The sequence below is a fragment of the Caloenas nicobarica genome, chromosome 5 (assembly GCF_036013445.1).
Source record: "Caloenas nicobarica isolate bCalNic1 chromosome 5, bCalNic1.hap1, whole genome shotgun sequence".
Classification (NCBI taxonomy): Eukaryota; Metazoa; Chordata; class Aves; order Columbiformes; family Columbidae; genus Caloenas; species Caloenas nicobarica.
In genome coordinates this window covers 61,574,481-61,600,418 of record NC_088249.1, presented here as the reverse complement: position 1 = coordinate 61,600,418, position 25,938 = coordinate 61,574,481, and the positions used below count along the sequence as shown (strand labels likewise).

The 25,938-nt window shown below is 43.0% G+C and overlaps 1 protein-coding gene across 2 annotated transcripts in view; it reads right to left on the bottom strand.

The window, feature by feature from the left end:
- The window catches only part of MPPED2 (metallophosphoesterase domain containing 2), a 105,776-nt gene extending 84,831 nt beyond the window's left edge, over positions 1-20,945 (bottom strand). The window contains exons 1-2 of one of the 2 annotated variants that reach the window (XM_065636357.1): positions 20,866-20,945; positions 15,761-16,004 (exon numbers count right to left, since the gene is read on the bottom strand). In XM_065636357.1, coding sequence (XP_065492429.1) covers positions 15,761-15,888 — 128 coding nt within the window. In that variant the 5' untranslated portion in view covers positions 15,889-16,004; positions 20,866-20,945. Of the gene's footprint in view, positions 1-15,760; positions 16,005-19,708; positions 19,800-20,865 lie in introns of those variants that run through there. The other variant, XM_065636358.1, reaches the window with a different exon arrangement.
- Between the last annotated feature and the right edge of the window lie 4,993 nt (positions 20,946-25,938).

Genomic DNA, 25,938 nt, shown 5'->3' with positions numbered 1-25,938 from the left:
TCGTCCATCCCGGCCCGTGAGCGCAGATGGAGTGGGACCACGCGGGCTGTCTGCGGCTCCCAGGGGCCTCAGGACCAGGTGTCGTGGCTTAACCCGAGCTAGCAATACAACCACAATAGCCACTCGCTCACCCCCTCCCCACCCCTCAAATAGGGGACAGAATCAAAAGGGAAGGGAGAAACTTGGATTGGGATAAACACAGTTTAATAAAATAACGGATTACTAATACACTACTAGTAAATATATACATATATATACATATATATACATATATATAATAGCAATAGAATATAAAAGGCAAGGCCCAGAAGCCTCTGCAAAATGGCACAAAGCTGAACTAAACGTCCCAAACAGAACTCCTCCAGCTCCGGCAAAAAGAGTGAATAAAGCAGGAAGCGAGAGACTGAGAGATCCCAACTCTCCTTAAATCTGAAGCATGATGCTAATGGGATGGAACACTCTTATTCATCATTCTGGATGTCAGTCAAGCTCTGCCCCATCCATGCCCCCCTTCCTTGATGCCTCACACCTGTGGGCAGAGCTCAGAATATCCTTGGCTCTCAGACCAGAGCAATTAAAAACATTAACTCTGTGCTGGGGTGTTGTCTCTTGTTCTCAAACGAAGTCCAAATAATAACCATGCTAGCTATGAAAAAGAAAGGTTTCTAACTGCATGAAGAAAATTAACTCATTTTCAGTCAAACCAGCACACCAGGGAAGGTCCAGAGACCAGGACAGTCGGCAGCTCAGCATCCTCCAAGATCTAAAGCGCTGCTCTGGCCCTGCAGAAAGTCAAGTCCCCACTGATGGCCACAGATGCACTCAGGCCCTTCGGGATGTTGAAATTCTCTCAGATTATTCTTGCAGATTTGAACGATGGTGAGAAATTGTTTAAGTCTTGTTTGGAAATAACACAAAAGTCCCACGTGGGTTCATACTACCAGTTCACCTGAACACTGAACTCTAAACCATTCGACACCACAAGACAGGTAAACCAACAATTTCATATCTGCATCGTGAAGTACTTCTCCAAACAAACTTCAGAGTCAGCCATACATTAAGCACAAGGCCATTACTGATCAGTGCAGGTACACCGTTGGATAACCTCGCTTTCAGCACCAGTGCCAACCTCTGCTGCTCCCAGTCCCCTCTCGCCAAGTCTGGTTCCCATCTCCCCAGCTGTGCCAGTACAACTGTCTGCAGGGACGGATGGTCAGAAAGCCTGGAGAACTGAGCTGGGCTACACACAGTTTCTCTTCCTCTCACTCCAGGGGATTATTCTGAATTCCCAATATGTCACATATACAAGACAGATACACGTGGGAGAACAGAACAGCAGAGCAAAGGAGTGAGGCCTATTCAAACTCGCAGTACACTACCCCTCCCAAAAAAAATTTTAAAAAAAATAAAAAAAATTTTAAAAAAACACCAGGGCAAAAAAGCCCTCATAAAACCACAGCTTCACACACTCATTGTCATGATGAATTTAACAAGCAGTGGCTTAAACCAGTTCTCAAACCACAGTGGATGTTTGAAGGGATGTTAGTTTGAGCAGCTTAAAGCAGCCCCAGGTTGCAGCTCTTTGTGAAACCACAGTGCAAATCAGATTGCTGACCCATTCCGGAGTTTAACATGTGGTGAACCTTGACTAGGTGGACAAGCAGATGTTTTCTTCTCTTGGCTACATCAGTGATTAAGCCAAATTAAAAAAGGCAGAAATACCACAAGGGAAAAACAAAATTTAAAAGATAATTTGCCCTTTTTAGCAATATAGGTCAGTTTTGGAAAATACTCCACAGCATCTTACTCTTTCTGCAAGAATAATGAAGAGACACTCGAAAATCCTGATGCCACTGAAACTTGTGACAAAACTTCCGTGCACAGAGGTTGCACTTGGCTATTTCAAAACATTTCCCCAGTCACAATTACAAATGGGCCTTACATATGTATATGATGGAGTAAGTAGCTCACTGAAAGCACAAGTATTTTCATACTTAGTATTTTCATAAACATGTAGGTCAAGTACAGCAGAGCAGCATCACAGGAAGCTCCTTCAAGATTCACTCCAAGAGAGTCAGAATCAGACACCTTCTTATTAAGTGCGGGGAGCAAAAGAATGAGAAAGCAAGTAAAGCTGTCAATGCAGGGAGTTGTCTATATGCTGTTCCTCTGTAAAAACATAAGCACTCTAGAACCTCAGAAGTCCTTTTCAAACCTTGTGTCACTATGAACAGCTAATAGGAAATTTTAAGTCAAATAGTATATTAGCCAAAACAACACCAATAAATAGCAAAGTTGCCAGGTTTTGCATAAAAATGAAACACGCTAACATAGCGCAGTTTGTTCATACCACGTGCAGTCTGGAATCATGCATAATGTAACAGTGCAACTGCTAACAGCAGGCTCACAGAAGATAATTTACACTTGTTTTTATGGACTTGAGGAACTGATCTTTGAAGTTGTCCCTAATGAGATTCTGCTTGGCCCTAACAGCATCCTGAGAGAATGTGCTGGTTTTCTCCCCTGTATCCAGTGCATACTTATAATGCAGAATCCAGACCTACTTAGATTGCGCATGTGGGCTGGTGTCCGCCCATGCCATTGCAAAGTCAGATTCTCGCAGTGGAGGAAAAAACCTACTAAAATGTCTCCATTTACCTTCAAGTCTTTTTTGTAATTACCCATACCACCTTTACTAATTACCAAAAGATACATGGGCGTTAATGAATAAGGTTTCTTTTTAATTTGTACAGTTGAACTCGTAACTTGATTAAGTATCACACATTGCAGAAGACATGTCCGAGGCTCCCCAGAGGAAAAAGCGTAGCTATGTAACAGATCAGAAGACTTCATTTCAAAAACACAGGCAGGAACATCAGTAACAGCATCAGAATTCTTCTTTTCCTATACCCTAAGTAGTCACTGCTTTAATACCATACCCACTTGTTTTTAAAAGCCATTTCAGTTATGAGATCTGCAAGAACCATTGAACCGACATCACTAAAATCTCATGTTGCAACTAATGCAGTCGCCACAATGCCTGCTACAACTTGGAGATCCTGTCCTACGGCAGCTGCAAATGGACAATGGGTGAAACACGTGATGTCCATGGAGAACAGACCTCAGCTTCGTCATACTCGAAGAACACAGGTGGACACATCTGTAGTCACATGTACAGTAACACAAGCCTTCCATAGTACTAGACCAAAAATGACCACAAAATTTAGATAAACGTTTAGAATCATAGAATCATCTTGGTTGGAAGAGACCCTCAAGATCATCAGGTCCAACCATAACCTAACTCTGGCACTAAATCGTGTCCCTAAGAACCTCATCTAAACATCTTTTAAACTCCTCCAGGGATGATGACTCCACCACTTACCTGGGCAGCCTGTTAACCCTTTCCGGGAAGAAATACTTCTCCCCAGGTACAGCCACCCACATAACATGGTTCTTGACTATCATCTGTTTCAAGTCAAAGTATTCAAGTAAGCTGGAGCTGATTTTCATTTAGATTAATACACTGACGTACAAATTACAGCAGTTCAGGAACGTTTTCATGCGCCATTCAACTGCCCCTTCTGCAGGACAAGAGCCTTCAGGAGGGTGCGAAAATCACCGTGCTGGGGATGGCAACTCCAGCAGCCATACATTGTAGCTGATATATCATATATACTTAAGTTACACCACTAGTGAACCAACACTTTAACTTAGTTCTCTGCCTTTTTCTGCTTGGAAAATAGAGATGAAAAAAATCCATAAATTCTCTGAACATGCTTGTCAGCACTGTTCATGCCCTATGAACACACAGTATATTGTTTAAGATTAGATGATTCGGGGTAGATAGCAGGATACCCAATATTTCATTTAGAGCTCATTGTCTAACCTATCCCTAAACAAACAGAAATTCTACCCCTTGACAGCTGTTTAGTGCCTTAAAAAAAACCACAAAGGACTCCGCTTTAGTTGCTATAAAGACATTAATGTAACAAAGACCACCACGGCAACTGGTGTTCTCTGAAGAAACTCCGGTTTGAACGGTGGCAGAGACTAATCGACCCTCCCGCTTCCACGTGAAGTCCCCACAGGTAAGAGACGAGAGTCATTTGTGGGAACTTATGAGGGAAGCTCTGACAGTAACTACAATAGCTCTGCGTGCACACGTGGAGAAAGAGAATTTGTTCCCAGCGCACTGTCTGGCACTGCTCACAAGCACACTAAGCCCAAAAGAAGAAAAAATTGTAAAGAATGGAAAAAAAAAAAAAGAGGGGGGGGGGAAAAAGTGCCTTTTAAGCGCTGGGTTGTGGGCACAGCACTGAAAGGTTCAGATGACCTTGCCTCGGTACGTTAACGTGCAGCCTCTTGGTCAGCATTGCCCGATTCCCTGGGGAACGGCTACAAGGCACAAGCCTGCAAGCTCAAAATCTAAAACAGCTTTTGTTCAGAAAATAATAAAACACATACGAACCCGAAAGACAGACTCCGATACTACTGCTGCAGCAATAATGTGCCGTGTATTCCTGCTACGCTTCATGCTAGAGCGAAATTGCCTTTAAACACACATGCAGATGGTAAGATCTTAACAAATGAAATACAGCTGCAGGTGCAAGGTGTGTTAAGAACTATACTTCAGGCTGACATCTTATCTCTGGTTATTTCTGGGCATTTGAAATCATTTATCCCTTTTTCATCTTCCATTTATTCTATATTAGTCACCTCCAATGCATTCCTCTCACATTTATTGGACAAGTGTCTGGACCCTAAAGAAATTGTATTGCCTCTTTATAACTAAAAAGCCAGAAAATTGCCACTTGTATCAAATATTTTATAGGCTCCCATTTAATTTGAACTAATTAAAGAAAAACACATCTACCAACTTCCTGACTCTGTGTGTTTCAGTTTACAACTTCTAACTCTATAACACTGAATAAAATGATTCATAAAAGGTCTTTCCCATTCTGTAGAATGTAGTTTTAAAACGTTCCAAGAGAAATACTGACTGAAAACAGTGACTCTTGCATATCACAGTATTAAATGATGGAATGAACAGACTATCAAGGAAGACAGGAGATCCAAAGTTAATTTTCATCTTAATATTCCTCTTGACAATCTAGACTGAATGCAAAGATTCTTTTCAAGAAAATATGCTCTGTATTAATAACACCTAAAACAAATGAGCCTGAAAACAAAACAAAAACCCCCAAACACAGACTATTTAAATTCCTTGAAACCAATGCCAGGATTTCCCTTCTCCTCTGGCTCAGAGAAAATTAAGACTCTACTCTACTTACATAAATTTTTTAAAATGACTTGTTTTCTTGAAGGCATAAAATTTATGGTAACGGACAACTAACAACAAATGATGAAAACTCCAAGAGTTAAAGGTCTTCATTCTGTTGCCAAGATGATATATCAGGTTCTGAGAGGAACAGTATGTGTGATCCTTCCATTAACACAGCAGCACTCTCAAAGCAGCAACGCAAAGACGCCCAGCAGAACATAGTCAAAGGTGACAGTGCCAAAAAGAAAAAGAAAATTTAAAAAAAAAAATAATCATATACCACCCCTAAAGGATTATCATCATCATTTTAATTCTCAGAGGGTGTCTGAAACACGTATTACAGTATTAGATCTGTGCAGCCTCATTATACGGTCAACGTTTCTAGCAGAAAAACTAGGAATTTTGTGCAAACAATTAAAATAAAACCTCCAAAAGATCTGAGAAGTTGCAACGACTCATAACTTTCCCTCAGTAGCCCAAAGACAGTGTGCAAAGTGGAAACTTTCAAGGTACAGAATAATAACGACAGAATAAAATTTGTTCTTCTTATAAACATGCCTTCCTTTCAAAGTGGTAAAGACCATTGTTTAAAAACAAAAGATGATGGAAAAAATTCAAACTAATGTCAAAACAAATATAATCAAAATGAAAACAATTTATTTCAAAAACTTCCAAGTAATTTAAATTATTACATCCAAGTTCTATATACATATATATTTTTTAATGTATAATTACGTATTTATATAGTTTAAATTTATTTTCTCCTTTCCACCAGTAGGGAAATGTTAATGCCTGGCTGACTTGAAATTTGCAAAATAAATAAGCCATCAAGATGAAATTTCCCTCTTCTTTAATATGTGTTAATTATCATAATCTTGTACATACATTGTTAACAACCAGAGAAAAGGAGTCCCTGAAAGAATCATAATTTAAAACTGAGGGAGCCACTTAATCTGGCATCTCTAAGTGACTGGTCCTGTCCCAGTGGAATCAGTAAGAGTGTCACTAATCACTGCATTTAACAAGTACAGGACAAGGCTCCTATTTATTAAATATGCTGGACCACATGAAATTTTAATTCTGAACAATGATTTTTCCCCAAAACTACGATCCCACCGTTAATGGGAAAGAAAATAACCCTTGGGTAATTCTCACTGCTGGCCAAAAGTGAATGTGCTTTAAGAAACAAAGAAGCCTGGAGTAATTAAAAAGTAATGACTTTTTTCTTTGTGCTCCCTATATGAAAGGAGCACGAGGGAAGATACACTGGACTAGCACCTTTTCCTTCCCATAAACTGATAAAATAGCTAAACATTTAGGAGTAATGTGCTGACCCTGATGATCCCAGTCACTACATTCAATTCCTTATACCAGAGAAATTGTAAACGTGGTAAATAGCAAGTTTCCTGGCTCACAAATACATCAGATAAAGTCCCTCTATCACACTCCTTCCTCCTGCCCTCCCCGCTTCTCCCCCCATCTGCTGCCCTCCTGGGAAGGGAGCGCTACACTTAATGGCTTTGTGCTTTTAAGTCTAATGTGCTGGATATAAGTTAATGCCCAGTACAGTAAGTGGGGACTCTGCTGCAAGGAAGCCTCCAGTATTGTTTTTTCCTTGTCAGCGTCCAGGGGAGGAATCTCGGCAGCCCTACTACCAAGCAGCATGCGAGGAAGAGAGGGAATATGAAATCCACAACCTGGGAAAAAACAAATCTTGCAAGACACCACACAGCATAACCGTTTAAAAAATATTTTGGTAAAAACAGGAGAGAGTTGGGATTTTCCTATTTGTCTCTCCCCTCAACGTGACGATTTAAATTTAGACAACACGCCCACTATGAAATAGGATGTATAAAAATAGGGGCAAGCGTTTTGCTGTCAGTGGAGCGTACACAGGCGAAGTCTTGTTGACAGCATTCTGATCTACAAGAGAAGGGAAAAAATAACATGGGCTTGATCCATCAGAGTGATGAAGAGGACGACTGTATGTGGGGATTACAGGTTGACTTGCTCTCTAGCCATTTCCTCTGCCCCCACCCCGAAAGCTCCAGCTGTGTGCAGCAACACTGACCCACCAGCACCTTGTTTCAGCCAACCTTCACACAGCAGATCCTGCAGGACACATACAGCACCGCGAGAAATCTCCAGCTGTATGGAGGTTAAGATCACGCTTTATGGTCAACTCTTCACGAGAGAAATAAAATGACTGCAATACCAGGTACCTAAAATTTATTGTTTGGAATCCGGGCTTGCTGTTTTCTGCTCTAACCGCTTGGTGCTGTTACCAGTTACTGTACATGTTACTGGGTACAAGATTATAATACACTGTCGTCTTGTTTGAAAAAGGCATCAAAATAAAAATCATTCAATGAAGTCTAGTCACATTTATTACAGGATAGAATTGGTTTGACTTCAGTGTTTTAAACACACACATTTTGGCCACAGCCGCCTCATTTTATAATTAAAATCAATCACACACAATATCACGAAACTCACCCTCTGCAATGTAAGACCTAAAAATTCCAATCTGAATGGCCCACATCAAAACCAAAAGTAAATGGGCAAGACCTGAATTTCCAAATCCCAGCAAAGAACAAGCTCTTTACATCTCCTGAAATATCTTCTATGACATCTATGCAAGCATAGTTACCTCCCTCCTCTTTCCTCTATTTTTTCCACTTATCTGCATGCAAATATTACAGAAAAAAAAAAATCAGAAGGCCAGCATGAGGCCTTCTGCAAGCAGAAACAATCACAATGATGTCCATGAAACTACAACACGTATGCCAAGTATGATTCAAACGACTGGAAACAACAAGCCAATACGTCAAGGACAAAAACTCACAACTTGCTGGAATCCTTTATAGGGACTGGGAAAAATCTGGCATGAACTAAAAGGTGAATGATTTTATCATGCACGACTGAGGAGCCTTCCCAATCCACTGCCTCACTGTATTTCTATTATACTTAAGCACATTGGTTTTCTCAAGTTATGCCAGGACATTAAGAATTGAAAGCCAAAACCCATCAGATGCTTTTCTGGGAAGGAGACATGCTGGATCTCCATTTCTACATTTTTCCATGGATACCCATGCTAGGCAACTGACTAGGAAATTAAGCCACCTCTGGTAGCTTAAGATTGGAAATGTAAACTAAATAAGTTACCCTGTGACATTCAGTACAAAATCAATGTTCATCACCAGCACTTCTGAAATAATTCTGCATCAAACATAAGTAAGCTGCATATAGTAATTTAACATATAACATAGACCCCTAAAATCTGCATTGTTTACAAGGCTTTCCTTTTGCTTATTTGTCCAACAAGATATTCTAACAAAGGTTTGTAAATTAAAATGAGAAAATGCATGGTAGGTAGGTGTAGCACCTTCCTTGGGCTTGGAATAGCCGTCTGTCACAAGGAACACAGGCTCCCATCATTGCTGGCAGGGAGGACCAGCCTCATTCTGCTAGTGGGAGAAAACCACAAGCCAAAAACTCTACGATGAGACTCCCAGTGTGGGGCCTGCAAACTTTGTAAAGAGTTAACTCCACGTTTGGAAATCTCCGCTCTAGAAGTTGTTCCACAGGACAGATGGCACTCTCATCCTCCGAGCATTACACGAAAGCAAGAATCTGCTGCTTCCACAAGAATGTCTCTACTACCCTGATATTAAAAAAAAAAAGATGACCTTTCAGTGACAGTACAACATCCTGATTTTAAGGTATATCCATCTTTTTTGCCAAACTACTGGTGCAGAAAACATTCCTGGTCAGATCCCATCACACACCTCCCAGAAGATAAGAACACACTGTATTGTACATAGACATGAAACCCTACATCAAGTGTCCCTCAGGGTGACTGACCACTAAAGGAACAGAATCAGATCATGTAATGAAATTTTCCATTTACAGAGCTCAGCTACTGAAACAGGCCTTTACAATTAAAGTCGTCTTTATATGATTAATACAGCATAAGAGATCATTAACATACACATGCATTAAAAACAACCTGCTTTCTTTCTTTCTCCCTGTCAGGGTTTACCACAGAGGCCAGACTGACTCTCCAAGGTGTTGTTTTAACAGCGTGATTTCATCAACGAAGAAGGTAAAGAAATGTCCATCTCCTCCTACCCTTGGCTGGTCCGTAAGCTCACCCTTGTCGCCCACCACTGGTGAGGCTACAACAAAGAGGTCACCAAAAGTAGCTCATTGTGGAAAAAAAAAACACCACTAAATGGACATAAAACTCAGACCACGTCAGTGCTATGATCTATACAGCAGCCTCACAGCCTCTGCCAACGCTACCAAGGAGGTGGCAAAGCGTGTGGCAGCGGAACGGGGAGCTGGGGAGCAGCAGGTTCGGTGCTGAAGTCTGTCTGTCCATCGAGAACTTCCCCCCGCCCTCCCAGCCCTGCGAGGAACCCACAGGCACCGCTTTACATGCAGACAGCCCCTGGTAATCACACGAGGCCGGTAACTCACGCTGAGGTTGATTGACAGATTGATTTTGATAGGAACAGAGACTGTTCTGGCAGCCTGTTCCCACCAGCACTAGAGGCAAAGGGGTTTATCACCAATTTAAACCAGACCTGCCTTCCACCTTAGGACAGGGCAATCTGGAAATATAGTAACTAATAGAGTGACCGTGACAAAAAATTATTTTAAGCCTGTCCTACATTTATAATAATAATAATATCGGCAGTTTTACAGCATCAGCCTTCCACGGATATCACTACATTTTTTTAAAGGTAGGCTGGTATTATTCCTTTTTACAATGACAAAAAGGGAGGTCAGAATCTTAAGAAATTTTCCCAAAGAGATTAGCATATTATGACTACAATGCATACACACAATACAAGGGGCCTAAATTTGAGTTTTAATTACAAAATTGCAAACCCCAAGCCTTGTATTACCACTGTATTAACACTTCACTTTCACCATACTCCACTCCAGCATCTCAAAAGGCTTTAAATCTAAGTGTATCCTCGTGAAAAAGTCTTTATTCTCGTTTTACATGTGAAATTCAAGTTTAGAACTTATGCTTAGATATTTGCAAAATAAGTAACATAAAATCATTAAGATGGGTAGAGCTCTTAGCTCACACAGCCACATGCACAGCAGTAAAGGAGTTTTCTTAATGACAACTAAAATCGGCACCTTTGCAGCTCAGCTTCCATTGTTCTGTATCAGAAGGATGAGCAAACGCAACCAGCTAATGGCCCTGTGTTTAATTTGGGACAGCTGGAAGGATTCTCACCTCCAGCTGTCTCCTCCGCTCCTTTCTGCTGGAATCCCCGGGCCGCTGCAGGGAAAGCTCAGCTGCTCCGGGGCAGCTGCTGAGGAGCTTCAGAAAAACAGGTTTGTTCTACTTCACCGCCGGGTTGCGAAGCGCCGTGTTTCTGTAGCCACCCGGGTTGTGAAGCGCCGTGTTTCTGTAGCCACCCGTGTCACTGAGGGACAGGAGACCAAACCTGCACAAGCTTTGCGAGCTGACCCACTGTGAGCCCTGACCCCAGTAAAAGTCCCCGTGTCCGAACGTAGGATTCAAGTTTTAACGACACTTGTTCAATGTACTCATGTTTTCACTACTAGAGCTTAAATGTGACTTGATTGTTTCAAGGAGTACTGGTTTTTTCAATTCATTTAGAAAACAAAATAATGAACTTAGGTGCTTATGAGCTATGTATGCTTTTATAAGTGTGATTAATGGACAGAGCAACAATTTCCACCAAAACTATGAGCCCTTGTCGCATCAGTATCAAGTGAAACAACCTGCCCAGTCACACCAGGTACGGCTGACTAGCCTAAGATTGAATTTCTGTATTCTCTCAAACCAATATTGTTACATATACAAGCCCCACCATTCTGTAAATGTCAAATGAGTTCGTATTCTACTAATACCAAATCCTTCCCCTCCCCTTAAATATTTATCACACATCTTCTATGAAACAAAAGTTTAGATTTTTACAAATCAAATGCATGATTTCCCACTAATCTCAGTGGGATTTCACAAAACCTATTAAATGCAGGATGGTTTCCCCAAGAAAAAAAAAAAAGCAAGCTTCTGTTTCTCAAGGTTAGGAGTCTAATAAGATCTCTAGGTTTTAACAATTTAAGGTCTCATCACAGTTCAAAGTTTTTTCTTCTATGATTTTACAGCTATATTCTTATATTACTATTATTATATATACACATTTACACATAGTCATACATTTAAATACTTTAGCCAACTATACATGTATAGTTCTACTAATATATAACACTGTTTATACTCTGCTTTAAAATAAGAATATTCACATGGGGAATTACTCCAGTACAGGAAAGGCAGTAAAATTATACAGTTACAGATTGTTCAATGTATCTCCAGGTATGCATAAACTCATTTAGAAGACTTTTGCTCTGGCACAGAAACCCGTATCTTTCTTACTCCCCTACTATGGAATTTAAGCCATACCAAAGTTTTAATGTGTACTCCAAGTATCCTTAAAAAAAAAAAAAAAAAAAAAAAAATCCACCAAGTCATTGAGACCAGAGGAGAGTTAATGAACTCTAAAAGGCTCAGCCTGCAGGTAGTTTTATCTCCACAAAACTCCCTCACCAGCTGGGTCTGTCAAAACCCGCATTTTCCACAACAAAGTTTATTTCACTCTCCCCTTTTTTTTACCCTGTGAAAGTAAATGGCGTGTTGTACCCAAACAGGAAGATTTTTTTTCGCTCTGGTTAAAACATAAGTAAATAATGTTCCATTTGGATTTGTCCCACTTTCTTTTTTGTTCCTTTCCATTGGACTGAGGGGGAAAAAAAAAAGTGTGAGATGGGAAGACTCCCCAAAACGGAGCCTTAGTAATTCCTGTTAAATTAAAATGGTTTAAAGACCCACTGCGGTAGCTGCTGTAAAGCTGAAGAGTTTTTTTAAAAAAAAAAATATATATATATATAAGCCTTACAAAAAAAAGGGGAACACCCTAATCAAATGATTAATTCAATTATCTTCAGTAATTTATACTTTTTTCCTACTGTTTGCTTGCAATAGGAGAAATTTTTTTTACCCTCTTTACTTGGAGGCTGTAGTTTCACAGGATGAAGCCCCTGGAGCCGACAGCTCCTCCTGCCTGTCCCCATCCTGTCCCCACCCCGTGTCCCGCTGCTGCTGCCCCACCGCTGTCCTGGGCACCACTGACCACAGCCTCAAACAGAACAAACATCTCAAGGATCTAAACAGCCTTACAAGTGTCTTTTTAAAAAAAAAAAAAACAAACACAAAAAAAATAAAAACAAACCACACCACAAAACGTAACACTTGGCAGCACTACACCAAGAAAGCAAGAAGCATTTGCCTCTTGAAGTCACAATTCCTGAAAAAAAAAAAAAAGGGAAAGTACGAAGACTTGCAGAATAATAATTATCATTGAGAAGCAAAGGCAGGCCCATTATAATTGTTATTATTTTGCAGCTGCCCTTTAAAGCAGGGAACTAAGGTGATGCAGTTAATTAAAACTAAGTGAAAGTAAATGTGGCTTAGCATTCAAATACAAACATTTTATAACATCCCCAGAAAATAAGTGAAACCTGTGAGGGGAGCATGGCTCCAAGATGACTAATTTAACATGATATCCCTTTATCCAAAATAACCGTGCAGTATAAATTGTCTTTAGGACACCTGTTCAAACATTAGTTAGTAGAGAAATAAAACACAAAGACTGGACAAACTGATTCAAAATTCATACTATACCTAAGTAACAGACAAAACTGCTGTCACAGCCAGCCCAAGCAAAGAGAGCTTTAATACACGCTTATTTACCTGAGAGTACATGTAAACGGATTCACTTAAAAACGCTGGTGTAAAAATACATATAAAGGTGATGAAACAGAACTGTACCCCTGCTGATCGAACTACATGACGCTGTCACGTGAAAGGCACAAAATGAAAGTGGTCGAAAAAGCGCAGGACACGTGTCCCACGAAAGAGGCAGCGCAACGCCAGCGGTGCCTTGACCGCCAGATGTACACTGGTGATGTTCCACTGACTCTCTATTCACTCTGAGAGTCCAGCCCAAAGGATACTAGGACCAGAAATGTCTCAGTACACACCAAGAATCCAGTTCTCATCTTTGCACATGAAGATGCATATCCATAAAGAAAGCTCTTAAAAAAAAAAAATCCTTTAGGAAAGAACATTGTCCTTAAGCTGCACCCAGCCGCTGATTTATGGCACGCAGCAGGACCCTGTAGCAATATATCGCCCTGCTATTCACATACGTGTCATAATGCTCAGTTCCTGTGTTGCTTTACTCATTTTTCATCATCTCACTATTTTTTTAAATACATTTTTCACAAGAGAATAAAACCTCCTCAAGCTCCCTTTTATTAAAAAAAAAAAAATGCATGCATTAAGATAGCAAAAAAGAAAAGCAGACTGTAATATCAAATCGAACGAGCCTGGCAGCTGCAGCAATATGGCACTAGCAAAGATACAACAGGGTAAAAAAATATGACAGTTTCTTTGTTAATACTGCTTTTACCAATTTTCCACTCAGGTTTCTTGCTTGATGACATAGTCTTTCAGAAATTCCTTCTTCCATTACAAAACATTGGCAAGACAAGTAAGGAGCTCCTCAGAAGCTACTACATGCTCTAGTCTCTCCTACTCAGAAATAACTCTACGGTGCTTCCCATCACACAAACCCACAGCCATTGTCCATCTTCAGTTCTTTGCTTTCCTCTATTCACAACTCCAGATACCTGGTAGGATCCTGCCATTTTTTTCCTCAACTGGTTTTCTAAAGGCATCATTCGCCATCCAGACCTACACCTGAACTCATCTCCTGCACTGCAACATTGTTTTCTTTGCTTCCATCCTAAATCTGAGACCAAACCCCTTCCATTTTTTCTAAATTTTGATCTCCCCTTCAGTACGTCACACCCTTCCTTAGAACCAAATTACTGATTTTAAGAAAGCTGTAGCGTTTCCATTAAAAATTCTTTCAAACACTACCCCTGTATTGTACTTTACAGTTTCAGTATTTATTTCAATTATACAATTTCTCTAAACAAGTACAATACCTTCTAAGACATCCGTCATATCAATTTTTTTTATGAGATACACGAATTATTAGGGATGTAGCTGTATAAATGTTTACAAAACAAAGCATAAGTAATTTTTACAATGTAGAACGCCACACCTAGCTGGTCCTAAAATCAGTCCTCACTGAAATCAATGTCAACAAGAAGGGGTTCTTTAAAACTGTTTTCTAAATTTCTTTTGTTTGCTCTGAATCAGTCTCTGCATGGAATCTGTACTTAGAAGTGCAGCCTGGAGTGCAAAACATGCAATGGAAATTTGCTGACAAAAGGTCTGAAAAGTGACTCAAGAAATGGAAATATATCTAAGAGAAGGGTTACATGATCGTTGTAATAACAAATCAAATGTAATTAATGAAAACTTTTTCCACCTTGACAAGTCACATGCATGACAGCCACTCTTCAGCATCCTTCCTGAAGTTGCTTTTAGGAAGATTGTAACCACATGAAATCCTATTAGAAGGTGCTGAACTCCTACATTGTGACTCTTCCGGCAGGCTTCTACATAACAAAAATGCAATGAAGTACCATACAACTTCTCCCCCCTTATTATGCAAAAACCTTATCAAATTCTATAGTGTGGCATCGTTCAAAATCCTGACTAACAATGGCAGGCAGGAGGTCAAGAGATGTCTTTGTTTTAGTTTCACGTGCTTTTCAGTCTAGTAATGTCAAAAGAAAAAAAAAAAAAAGAACCTTTACAGAAATAAGCGATAAAGATCAAACCTAACTAAACAATGGGAAGGAAATTCAGAGTTAAAACTGGTACTTAGCTCTTAACACAAACCATTGTGCCTTGGTACTGGGCAGCAGAATGATCCTGCGGGTCACACAATCCCCAGGAATAACAAGGTGAGGTGAGGAGCCTTCAGGTCCCCACTGCCCAAGCTTCGCTTGGTTTAAGTTCAGCCCAGGGACGTGGTTTTATCGCAGCATTTGTATTACTTGGGAGGAGGTGATGGGCAGCCCCTTTGTGCTGGCGGTTGGGAGTGGAGTGCAGCATGCGGCACACACCGGGACAAAGGAGTCAGTGATCGGGGTGGGGGGGGGACAATTAGTCCCAGTTAGGCCTATTTCGCAGCCGAAGTGTTAAGGGCTTGGGGAAGGGAGCTTAAATTTTAAAGCAATGGGTCCCTCAAGCGACACAACTTTCAGAAAATGTACCTGTTAGTCATGGCTGGGGCAAGTTTCCCAAAGCCCAGTGAGCCTCAGGAAGCAGTTACCTCCAGGAGATGATGGAGCCGGCTTTCTCAAACACGTAAGAAATGTGACAACCATTTTGCCTAGTAGCTAATGCGACTAACCAATTTTTCCAGCTTTCAACCCACTCCTTCCACAGCAGTTCTCAGTTCCAGCGCACAGGCAGACACACACAAAGGCAACGCCAGGAATACTCACATGTGCACATGCGGAGGCTGGAACCTGCTCTGATTGATGTTGTAGTGCGTGAACGCCTGCGTCGGGTTGGAGCTGTACTCGTCCACCGTGATGGTAACTTTGCCTTGTGAAGGAATTCCATGAGCCATCCTTCCTCCTTATGGACATGAGCAGCTCACAGCTTCCCAAGGCCAGGAGCGGGGTTGGGCATCGTGTTCCCAGCAGCTCCCGACGCCAAGCAGCTCCTCATCAACTCCGCGGGCCTCTGCCAGGAGAGAAACACAGCACACCCGGCTGTGAACTCAAAGGAGATGGAAACATACACAGACATATTATTCTATCCTCTCTCGGTTCCCGTTCAAATTTATTTTTCTATATTTTTGATGAACCCATCACCTAACTCTCTAAGCTCTACTATTCACTTTTTTTTTAAATTACCTCATCATTTAACACCAACATCAATAAATACATCCAAAGTATGAATGCTTAAAGCAAGGCTTTCTCTTCAGGAAAGAGAGAAAAAAAAAAAAAAAAAGTGTTGAAAGCTCCCGTTAAATACTCCACATTTACTAGTCTTTATTTCACATAACATCTCCTGCTAATTGCAACCATGAAAATTAACAAGTGGACCCAGTTTCCTGAAGGACAAATGGCTTTCCACAAATACACACGCTTGTTTTCAAGGCCTTGTTTTAGCTTCACAAAATAAGTTACATCTGAGAGACTTATGAGAAGCTGATACAAAGCAGGGAAATTTACAATTGCATAGCAAAAGGTATACCCAAATAACTCTGAACCCAAATTTTTATCTGTCCAGAGAAAGGCTAGAATGTAACCTAGACAACGTTAACAAAATATCCATGTTGTAGTGCACTAGCAACAAAACTGGTTTTGATTCATCACCAGACAGTAATGATTTATCTGACAGGTTCAAGTGCGATTTTACACATAAATATTTCTGCATAAGATGAAAGAACTATGCTCTTCCCTCTCCGCATCCCTATCTTTCACTTCTTTAAAGTGCTCTTAAACGTATTTTGCATTAAGACCAGAAGCATTCTCGATGTGCACAACCCCAATAGCCAGAAACTTCCCAAACCTGATCTCTGCTGAGCTCCCTGCACAGAATCTGAGCTTCAATTCCTTCAATCAATACACTGAGGATACTTCAGCTGCCTTCCTTTCAGAGGGACTTTGTGAAAATTGATCAGCTGATGCTCGAAGAATACTTTCAAGATGAGCAACTCTCTACAAGCACTATTTATGAGGTAGATCCTCAGCTGGGCACGCCATCCCAGCTGCAAGGACTTACACGAAATCACGACACTTTGCATCAGTTGATCCTCCCCTTTAGCTGTCACACACAATAGTGGATTTGTCATATCTGGTGTGTACTTTACAGAAGTAAATCGGTGCTTACTGGGAAGACAAAGAGACAGGAAAGAGAATGACTTCAGCCCCAAGCATCGAAATAGCAATATTTTCCCAGTGTGATATTCCTGGACTTTTCTTAGCTCCCAGATAGAAATGTGTTTGCCATGTGTAACGTTAAACATTTGGAATCTTTGATTTGTATTCAAAATATATTTTTAATACAAAGACTAATTTCCAGTTTGGCATGAAGCACGATAAAAATGCCCTGCAAATGGCAGATGGCCTGCTATAGGCCATTTATTTTACTATTTTACAACCTCGGGCCTATGTAGGCTTCCATATGTTAGTTGGGTTAAGACATTCTGCAACCTTCATTCCAGTAATTGTGTTCTATCCTTCATCTTCTTTGAAGGGAAAAAAAAAAATGAAGATGAAACTAACCCCTTAAGTTCCCATTTAAAAACTGAGTCACTAGTGAGACAGTACACCTCCATAACTAAGGTTACACCCTGGTCTTTGCACTAATCCCCTATTGTAAGAAAAAGCATAAGTTTCAGGAGTAAAAAAATCAGCAAGGTGAGCTTGATTAAGCCAAATCTTTGCTGCGTTAGAAATGATGTCAGACGTGTGCAACAACTGCTCACAAATCGTAATGTAGTGATTACCAGACCAAGTTTGCAGCTGGTTCCTTAATTTCCCTTACAATTATATTTTAGGGTTATTTTGCATAACAGTAAAACACAACACCTGCTTCAAACTGCAGTCCTGTTCCAAGTACTGTAATTCTTTTGAGATGTGAGCTGCGAAAGAGCGTGCAACACAGAGCAGCATAATTGCCCTGCACTGAAAAGTAAATACAAATTAAAACATCTTCCTGTTAAGAGAAATGACTGTCATTAACAGGAATGCTACCCATCACAGCTCCCAGGGAAAAAAAACTAAGTTTTTCTTTTACACAGCAAGAACTTTAGCATCTGCATAAATTAAACAGTGTGAAAATTACACGTCTAATGTTATTTTTTCGTAATTAAAAGCTACAATATAAAACAACACGTTAAACCAACAACAAAAATACAGGCGGGCTTTCCGAAAAGCTAAATCATACTATTTTCAGTTAGAAAGGTCAGAACATTAAATTTCATATTATAGTTCACTCATGGAAAAAAATCCAATTTGTTCATAAGAGTGAATTATACATAAAGATAATAAGCATTTTTGCAAGGTTTATAACAATCCATGTTACAGCAAGAAATTACAACTAACTAGCATAAAACAAATTATAAGAGGATACTTGAATAGCTGTATTAAATACATAAAAGTTGACTTTCAGTAAGATTATAAGTATATAAGCTGCAATTGCTTCCCATTGTCCCAATCTTTAATCTTAAGAATAAATCTCTACACTTAAATTAAGAGAAAGCCGAACAAAGCATCCTTTTAAAATGAAATTCAACAACAAATGCTGGACTGGAAAAACATCACATTTGAAGCTGGCGTCTGTCTCAATCCTCTTATTTCCATTTAGTGCTCTATAGACTACTACAGCTCGCCTACCAGAAGTAGCTAATTATTACCTGCTTTACTGTGAACTTCTCTGAAGAAAATATCAAAAAGGAGCTGAACACTTCAAAACTTTAAAAACATTTATTTCAGGCCCAAGATTTAAAAGAAAAAAGCTACTCTGAATCAGTACCATTCTTCTTTCTCCAACTGGAACCACTCTTTGAAGATCACATACAGGAGATGAGCGCAGAAGAATGAAAGTTGCGTTATTTTTCACATCTGTCAAGTCAAACAACGCGCAATATCTTCCACGCCTTATGTGGCAGTTTTAAGTAAGAATGACTATATTAAAAACCTAAATGAAGATTTTTTTTTTTCTTTTAGCATCCCAGATACAGCCATTATCCTGGGAGGAACAATCCTTTTCCCGTGTGGATACGTACCGACAGCAAGACAGATGTGCTATTGTACACATCTGCTCGGTTTTACAGGTACAAACCGGCACTTTTTGCTCAAAGGGCTGACACAAACTTAGGCGCAGCTCATTTTAAACCAGCACACTACTGCCGTGTCGAAAAACTACCAGGAAATAAGCGCAGACAAGTAATTCCAAAACGCAGCGTTACATTTCACGGAGAGCTCCGCACGCACGCGAAAAACCCATTTCCCACCAAATAAAATATTTACGCCTTCCTCATCTGAATTTCAGAGATTTGCCTTCTGGCTGGTCTCGCGGTGTCAAAGAGAATCGTGAACGGCAGGAGAGGGAAAGGGTTAATTCCGTGTCAACACCTTCTGTTAGGACAGCCACTATCCCGACAGTGCCACAGCAACAAAACACGTTACGCCCACCCGGAGCGCGGCCACCGGCCGCTGCAACAGCCCCCGCGGAAGCCGGGGCCCCCCCGCACCCCCAGTTTGTCCCAGGTCACCACCCTGCGCCGCGGGGACCATTTAACAGCTGTCCGCACAGCCCCCGCGATGCTGCGCCGCAGTTCGCGGACAACTCCGGGCTCCAGCCTGCCCACCAAGTCCCAGGCGGAGGCACCGGGGAGCCGGACCCCGACTCCCCCCGCCGCCGAGCCCCCATACCTGGGCTCCCGGCCGCTGCCCACCTCCGCCCGCCGCCGGCTCCCGGGCCGCCCCGGCCGCGGCCCCGCGGGGCGCCGGGCTCGCCCCCCCGGTGATTGATGGCTCCGGGTGGCCAATGGCTCCGGCGCGGCCCCGTCCCGGCGTGTGCCGCAGCCCCCGCCCCGCGCCCCCTGCCCTGCCCCCCCGGCTTCCCACTCCGGGGGGGGCATTTCTGCAATTTCTGCGCGATACGTGCCACGGCGCACAAAGTTCACATCACCCCACCACACGCACAGAACCGAAATTATTTTTCCTGGGGGGAGGGAGGATGCTCGGAGCAGGGATGCAATAAACTCCACAGCGAGCCGCGGGGTGGGGGGGGGGATGCCCGCCGCTTTTTATTCCGGCAGTGCCAACCGCGCCGTCCCCCGCATCTCGCCCCCACCCCCGGAAGGTTTCCAAGTGCTTGAGGCCTCCAGGATCAGGGTTTCAAAGCGGGTTCTCCCGCCGGCGAAACGGAGAAGGGAAAACTCCGCCGGGGAACGGCAAAGCAAAGCGCTTTACCCTCCGTACTTTTGCGGTGTCACCCCCCCGCCTCCACCCCACCCCCGGGTCCCTCCGCTCCGGGAGCTCCGTCCCCGTTCCCCGGCGGCTGCTCGGCGCTGCGCCCGCCGGGGCTGCCGCTGGCCCCGGCAGCACAATGCTCCCCGGCCTACCCTCCCGGCCCCGCCGCGGCGCCCCCCGCCCCGACCCCGAGCCGGCACACCGCCCCCCGGCCACTTCCAGCGCTGCAAACCGCCCCCCGCCTCCACCCCGGCCGAGGAGCAGGGCGGCGGAGGGCAGCGGGGGCACGGCCTGGGGGAGGAGGGCAGAGCGGGCTGGCTCCGCGCCGCCGAAAAAGCCGCCTCGGCTGCGGGGAAGCGCCGCCGCAGCGACCCGACCCGACCCAGCGGGCTCGGGGCGGTCGCGCCCGGGGAGGCAGGGAGAGCAGGCGGCCGGTTTTATCCTCATTATTGTTTGCAGGAGGCTGGCCCCGGCGCCGCCGCCGGAGCTCCTGCCCGCACCCCCCCGCCCCGCTCTCGTCCATGACACGGCACCTCTAACCCGCCGCTTTGTGCGCCGCTGCCCCCCGCCGCGCCCCTCCCCCGGCACACACACACCGACCCGGGGCCGCTCACCTTCCCCGCGCCGGCTGCCGCTGCGGGCGGGTCGGGGATGCCTTCAGCGCGGGCAGCGGGGCTGCTCCATGGGGCTGCGGGGGCGCGGCCGGGGCAGAGCCTGCGCCCGACCCCGCGGCGGTGCCCGGCGGCCTGGGTGCGGGGCCGGGGCCGGGGCGGCGGCAAGGGCGGGCGCGGTGCAATGAGCGGGACTGCCACTGGGGTCAGGGAGCACGCACCAGGAAACACGGCGGCCACGGAGCGCTGTTCGCGCACACACACACACACACGCACAGCTCCTCCCGCTGCCTCGCACTTCACCCCCCCGGGCAGGGAGGGAGGGAGCGATCGCTGCTGCATTTCCCAAGTGCGGCACAGCCTCCCCCCGCCGAGCCGGTAGGAAGGGCCGGCAGGAGCAGCGGCTCTGCTGCCCAGCCGGGGTCAAGGGGGGTACCGGCTGCCACGGCCCCGGGGGAGCGGGGCGGGGAGCACCGGGAACCCGCCGGGACCCCCCCCCGCCGCCGCGGGGCAGCGCCCGGGTCGCAGCGCTTACACGCAGCCCGGCACCGCGCATCGCTGCTCGGCTCTTCCTCTGCCTAGATAAATAATAAATAAATAACAACAACATTAAAAAAAAAAAAAATCCTCGAAAGAGGTTTTCACATCTCCCGCACCTTTCATCATTAGGTATTAATGCGGTGCTCTGCTCCTGTAGATAAGCTAACCGCAGCAACCAGAAAAAAAACCATGAAGGAGCACTACCGTAGGGTCAGCCTTTGAGGCTGAACACCATCTTAGGGTAATTGGGGCTTTTCTATGGAGAAGTGGAATCGGGGAGGTTGTTGTTTGTCTTTTTTGCGGTGTTGTGGTGTGTTTTTTTTCTTTTCTTTCTTTTTTCCAAAATCCACAGCAATTGTGTCAACAGCCAGAACAGTAACAAAGTAAAGATTAGAGGTGTTTGTTCTTTTACTTTCAAGACTGCAAACGGAAGGAGGGACTTCCACAGTCATACACTTACAATGGGGAGGAAAAAAAAAAAAAAAGAAAAGGAAAAAATTCTAAATAATTTCCAGTAATCGAGCTGACAGAAAATAAAAGCTTCTGACAGGCCTCTAAGAATAAGTAGTGTCCTACATATTTTAAATAAGTAATTTTGACTCTGGCCAACCTTCAGATATGCGTGGCAACTAGGCAGGTTTCTCTTTGTTGTTGAAAACAATGAGAAGGGTCCACAGTATTGCCAGACAGAAATCCACCAGGAGACATGCACTAGGATGGATTGTCCCGTTTAGAAGCTTGGCGAATAATAAATAAATTTTAAAAAACCTGAAAAAAGACTAAACGGTGTAAGTTTTTTCCAAATTCAATATTAGACCTTTCAGTCTGATTTTTTTACTATTGTAATTCTCCCTTTTAATAGAAGTGCTGCGAACCACCAAAAGAAGATTCCTGTTTCAGACAAAATGGCCCACAGATGAGTCGTCCTCCACACTAAATCAAAGCAACATTTCCGGGGAATCTTTGCCTGGAATGGAGTCTGAGGCCATAGTTCCACAAATATTTTTAGCTGACTTACTCTGACGCTGCTGTAAAATAAGCAATCCAGCATTCAGCCCACTTACCCCACTTCTGTCCCTGGATAGTCCTGGTGTGAGAACAGGGAACCCCACCTGGGAAACCAATCCGGTTTGCAGCAGGGAAAAGCAGTTTGTTCTGGTGTGGGTCAGTCTCCCCATCCGATCCGCTCCATAACTCCACAAAGGCTCCTGCTGGAATGAGACAGGGAGCGGGATGAGCAACTGGGGACACAAAGAGGACAGGAGAGCTTCATTGGTACCGCTGCCAGCTTAAATATAAACATATGGGGGGTGAAGAGAGGGTTTTATCCTGATCCTGCTGCATCCCTTCTCTGCAGCTGCAGCAGAAGGACTTTTCCTGTATTTGCGTCCTCATACCACATCTGGAGACCCCAGCACTGCGAAAATGAGCTTTAGCACAGGGGGAGAGACAGGTTAGGAGCCTGGGTAGGTGACTGGGAATTAGAAAGCTCAAAGACCTTTTTTCTCATTCCTTGTATCGTGACAGACAAATCAGACATGGCCCCAGTGTCTCAGTGTCCTAGTACCAAAATAAGCATTTACCTAATTCACCATTCCCCATAAAAAGCAAGGTATGTGGCCTGAAAGCTGATGGTATGTGGGTTTTGCTCACATGAATCCAGAGTGGGACCTGATTCTAAGGCCACATCTTTTTCACAACACGTGTTCAGCAACAACACAAAGCTGTAATACAGTCACTGGGAGCATGGTTTTTAATGTATGACTTGAAAACTCTGAAGCATTTTCTGTCAAGAGCACATAACAAAACTCTTACTTTTAACAAACTACTTGTTTTCTGTTTCCCCAAGAACTATATGCTTTCCAAAGATGTACTTCTAGAAACTAGAGCTCTAGACGTACTCCTAGAAACATGTTGGCCCTGAGGTTGCTAAAAAAAGGAAAAAAAAACACCATTTTTCTGAAATTGATTAAAGGGTTTTCTGAGGAAAAGAGTTTCATTTTCTTGCCTTTCTTCTCTAATTCACAAGAGCAGCGTCAAAATGCAAGCCTGTAAGTTCAGAAAATGTCTTTATTTTGGCTGGAACATGTATTTACTAATACACACTTGATGAGAGGATCTCGGAGAAAAAATTGAAAACTTAAAAAGTAAACAAACTGTTTACTGTGTTGCAGGACTGCTTTTTCTAGTTGGGTGAAATTCAGGCCAGTGAATAAGCAGCTTTTCTTTACCTTAATATTTCCTATTCATAATATTAAAAGTGTATGTTATACATGAAACCTTAGTCATGTTCAGAGTTTGCTCTGGATTTTGGTTTTTTTCACTTTTAGAAACCCAAAGTGAGTATCATCTAATGTACAGATGCAGCAGATGCATGTCAGAAATTATAAAACATTACAATATCACGAAAAGCATACAGATTCTTCAAAATCTATTATGTCATCTCTAATACACTTCATAGGTACCACTGTCTCCAGTTTTTGCCAAGCACAAGAAAGAGCTCACAACTTTTCAGACACACGTAGGGTAGTCCAGAGTGAACCACGGATGCCCATCTTCCTTTGCTCTTTGCTTTGGGAAACATCTTCCCTAAGTATTTGTGGAGCAACACAAGAAAGGTATAATTTAAAATCCACCTCTGAGGACTCGTTCCTTAAATAATAAGATTTTTTGAGTGACCTTTTACATAGAAAGGAATTTAAAAAAAAAAATAAAGAAAAAAATAAACCACAACATTCAAACTGTCTATTATGACATTGGTCTGTGGTTACTGTACTGTCCTGACACAGGTCCTACCTGGTCAGGAGGTACTACATCATGTAGTGGATTCCTGTGCTCCACAATTTGCTGCATGTTGATGGTTGAGGGCACTCTCAGAATAAGCTGTCTCAAGAATATTCCATTGTCTTGACTGAAGGAGGGAAGACACAGTTACAAGGCCATGTCTCACTGAATAAAATTATCAACAATGCTTCTTCAAGGGTGTTTCCACAACTCCTCCACTCCTCTGCTACTTACTTCTGCTCCCATACTTCAGGGGTACAAACCGCACACAAAGAACAAATTCGGTCTTTAAAAAAGCCTCCTTCCAAAAAGGCAAAAGGGGTTTAAAGGCCGATCGCTTCCCTGGTCTGGTCCACAGCGCCGTCTCTTGAGAGCTCACGCTGGCACCATCCAGCGTGCCGGAGTCCGCAGTGCAGGACCGAGACCCGCACAGGACATGCTACACTTGCAGAAGAAGTTGGGCCAGTGTGTTTTATCTTTTAGTTTGGACACAGCATCAAGGGGGTTTTGCTTGTTTTAATACATGTATTTCCTGGATTTTTAGCCATTTTGAGATCAGAGTGCTGAGGTTTCTCTTCCGTATTGCACAAAGAAGCCAATTTCATCCTGCAGAGACTGGGGCACGGTGGTGCGCTAGTAAGTTACCTACAGTGCTAGACAATGTATATTTTGAAGTGTTAACATTTTAAGAAAGTAGAGTTTGATCCGGTGGATATCCACTGGTAGTAATCCACCCTGAAAGTCACCAGACTCTCCAGATTTCAAACAGACCACTGTGATTCTGCCAAAAACTCTATCTTACCAGGCTTATTGCTCTCATTAAAGTAGAAATTCTGCAGCAACTGTGGAACAGAAGGCAACCGGACAACCAGAGAAAACTGTTAGTTTAGGCTTCATGCCTCACTGAGCAGATACTACACTCCAAATTTGCAGAATATAGTTGAATAGATTAAAACTATCCCATAAGTCACAGTGCCTTTGCTGGCCAACAACATGAAAAAAACCAGAAAAACATAGTATTAGATATAAAAACAAACCAAGAAAAAAACAGGATTCAAATTTTGAAGACACTGGGGTTTTTTTTAGCTCTTAAAGCTTCTTTCCCTTAAGAAAATCACAGACTGGAACTAGCAGCTAATTAAGTCCTAAAAACTGACTTTAAAAAAAAAATGCCTCTTGGCTTTTGTTTTTTGTAAGCTCTACCGTTACGAATTTTTAATCTGACTTTTTTTCTCGTAAATATGGGCCCATACACTAACCTGGTTTGACACTCTGGCAAACCCTACATCTTCAGGAAGAATCCATGGCCTCTCCATAGAAGCTTCTCAAAAGCAAGTGAAACTCCAGTCTTCTGCCAGCATCTGCGGACAGAGGAGGACGTCATTATAATGCTGATGGAGCATCAGACTACCAAAGGAAATATCACTAGTTGTCCTCTGGGCCTTCTTTTTATATTTGTTGGACCAGAGCATTGTCACAGGATAGTGGTTTTCTGCTTCCATGCCCCTATTCAATTAAATTAAATATTTGATTGGAACTTTCCCACTTGCTCTCTGTAGAAATAAAAAGGGATGCAAAAAGCTGCAGTTGTATCATTTGCCCTTCTAAAAACTCCCAGTGTAACTGCTCATCAAGGTACCTAGAGAACCAACCATTCCTATTAATTTTTTTTGGTTTTGAGCATCCCACCAAACATTTTTTTTTTCAAAGTTGAGAATGATGTATTAGGTGATTTATTCCTTCATATTAGAG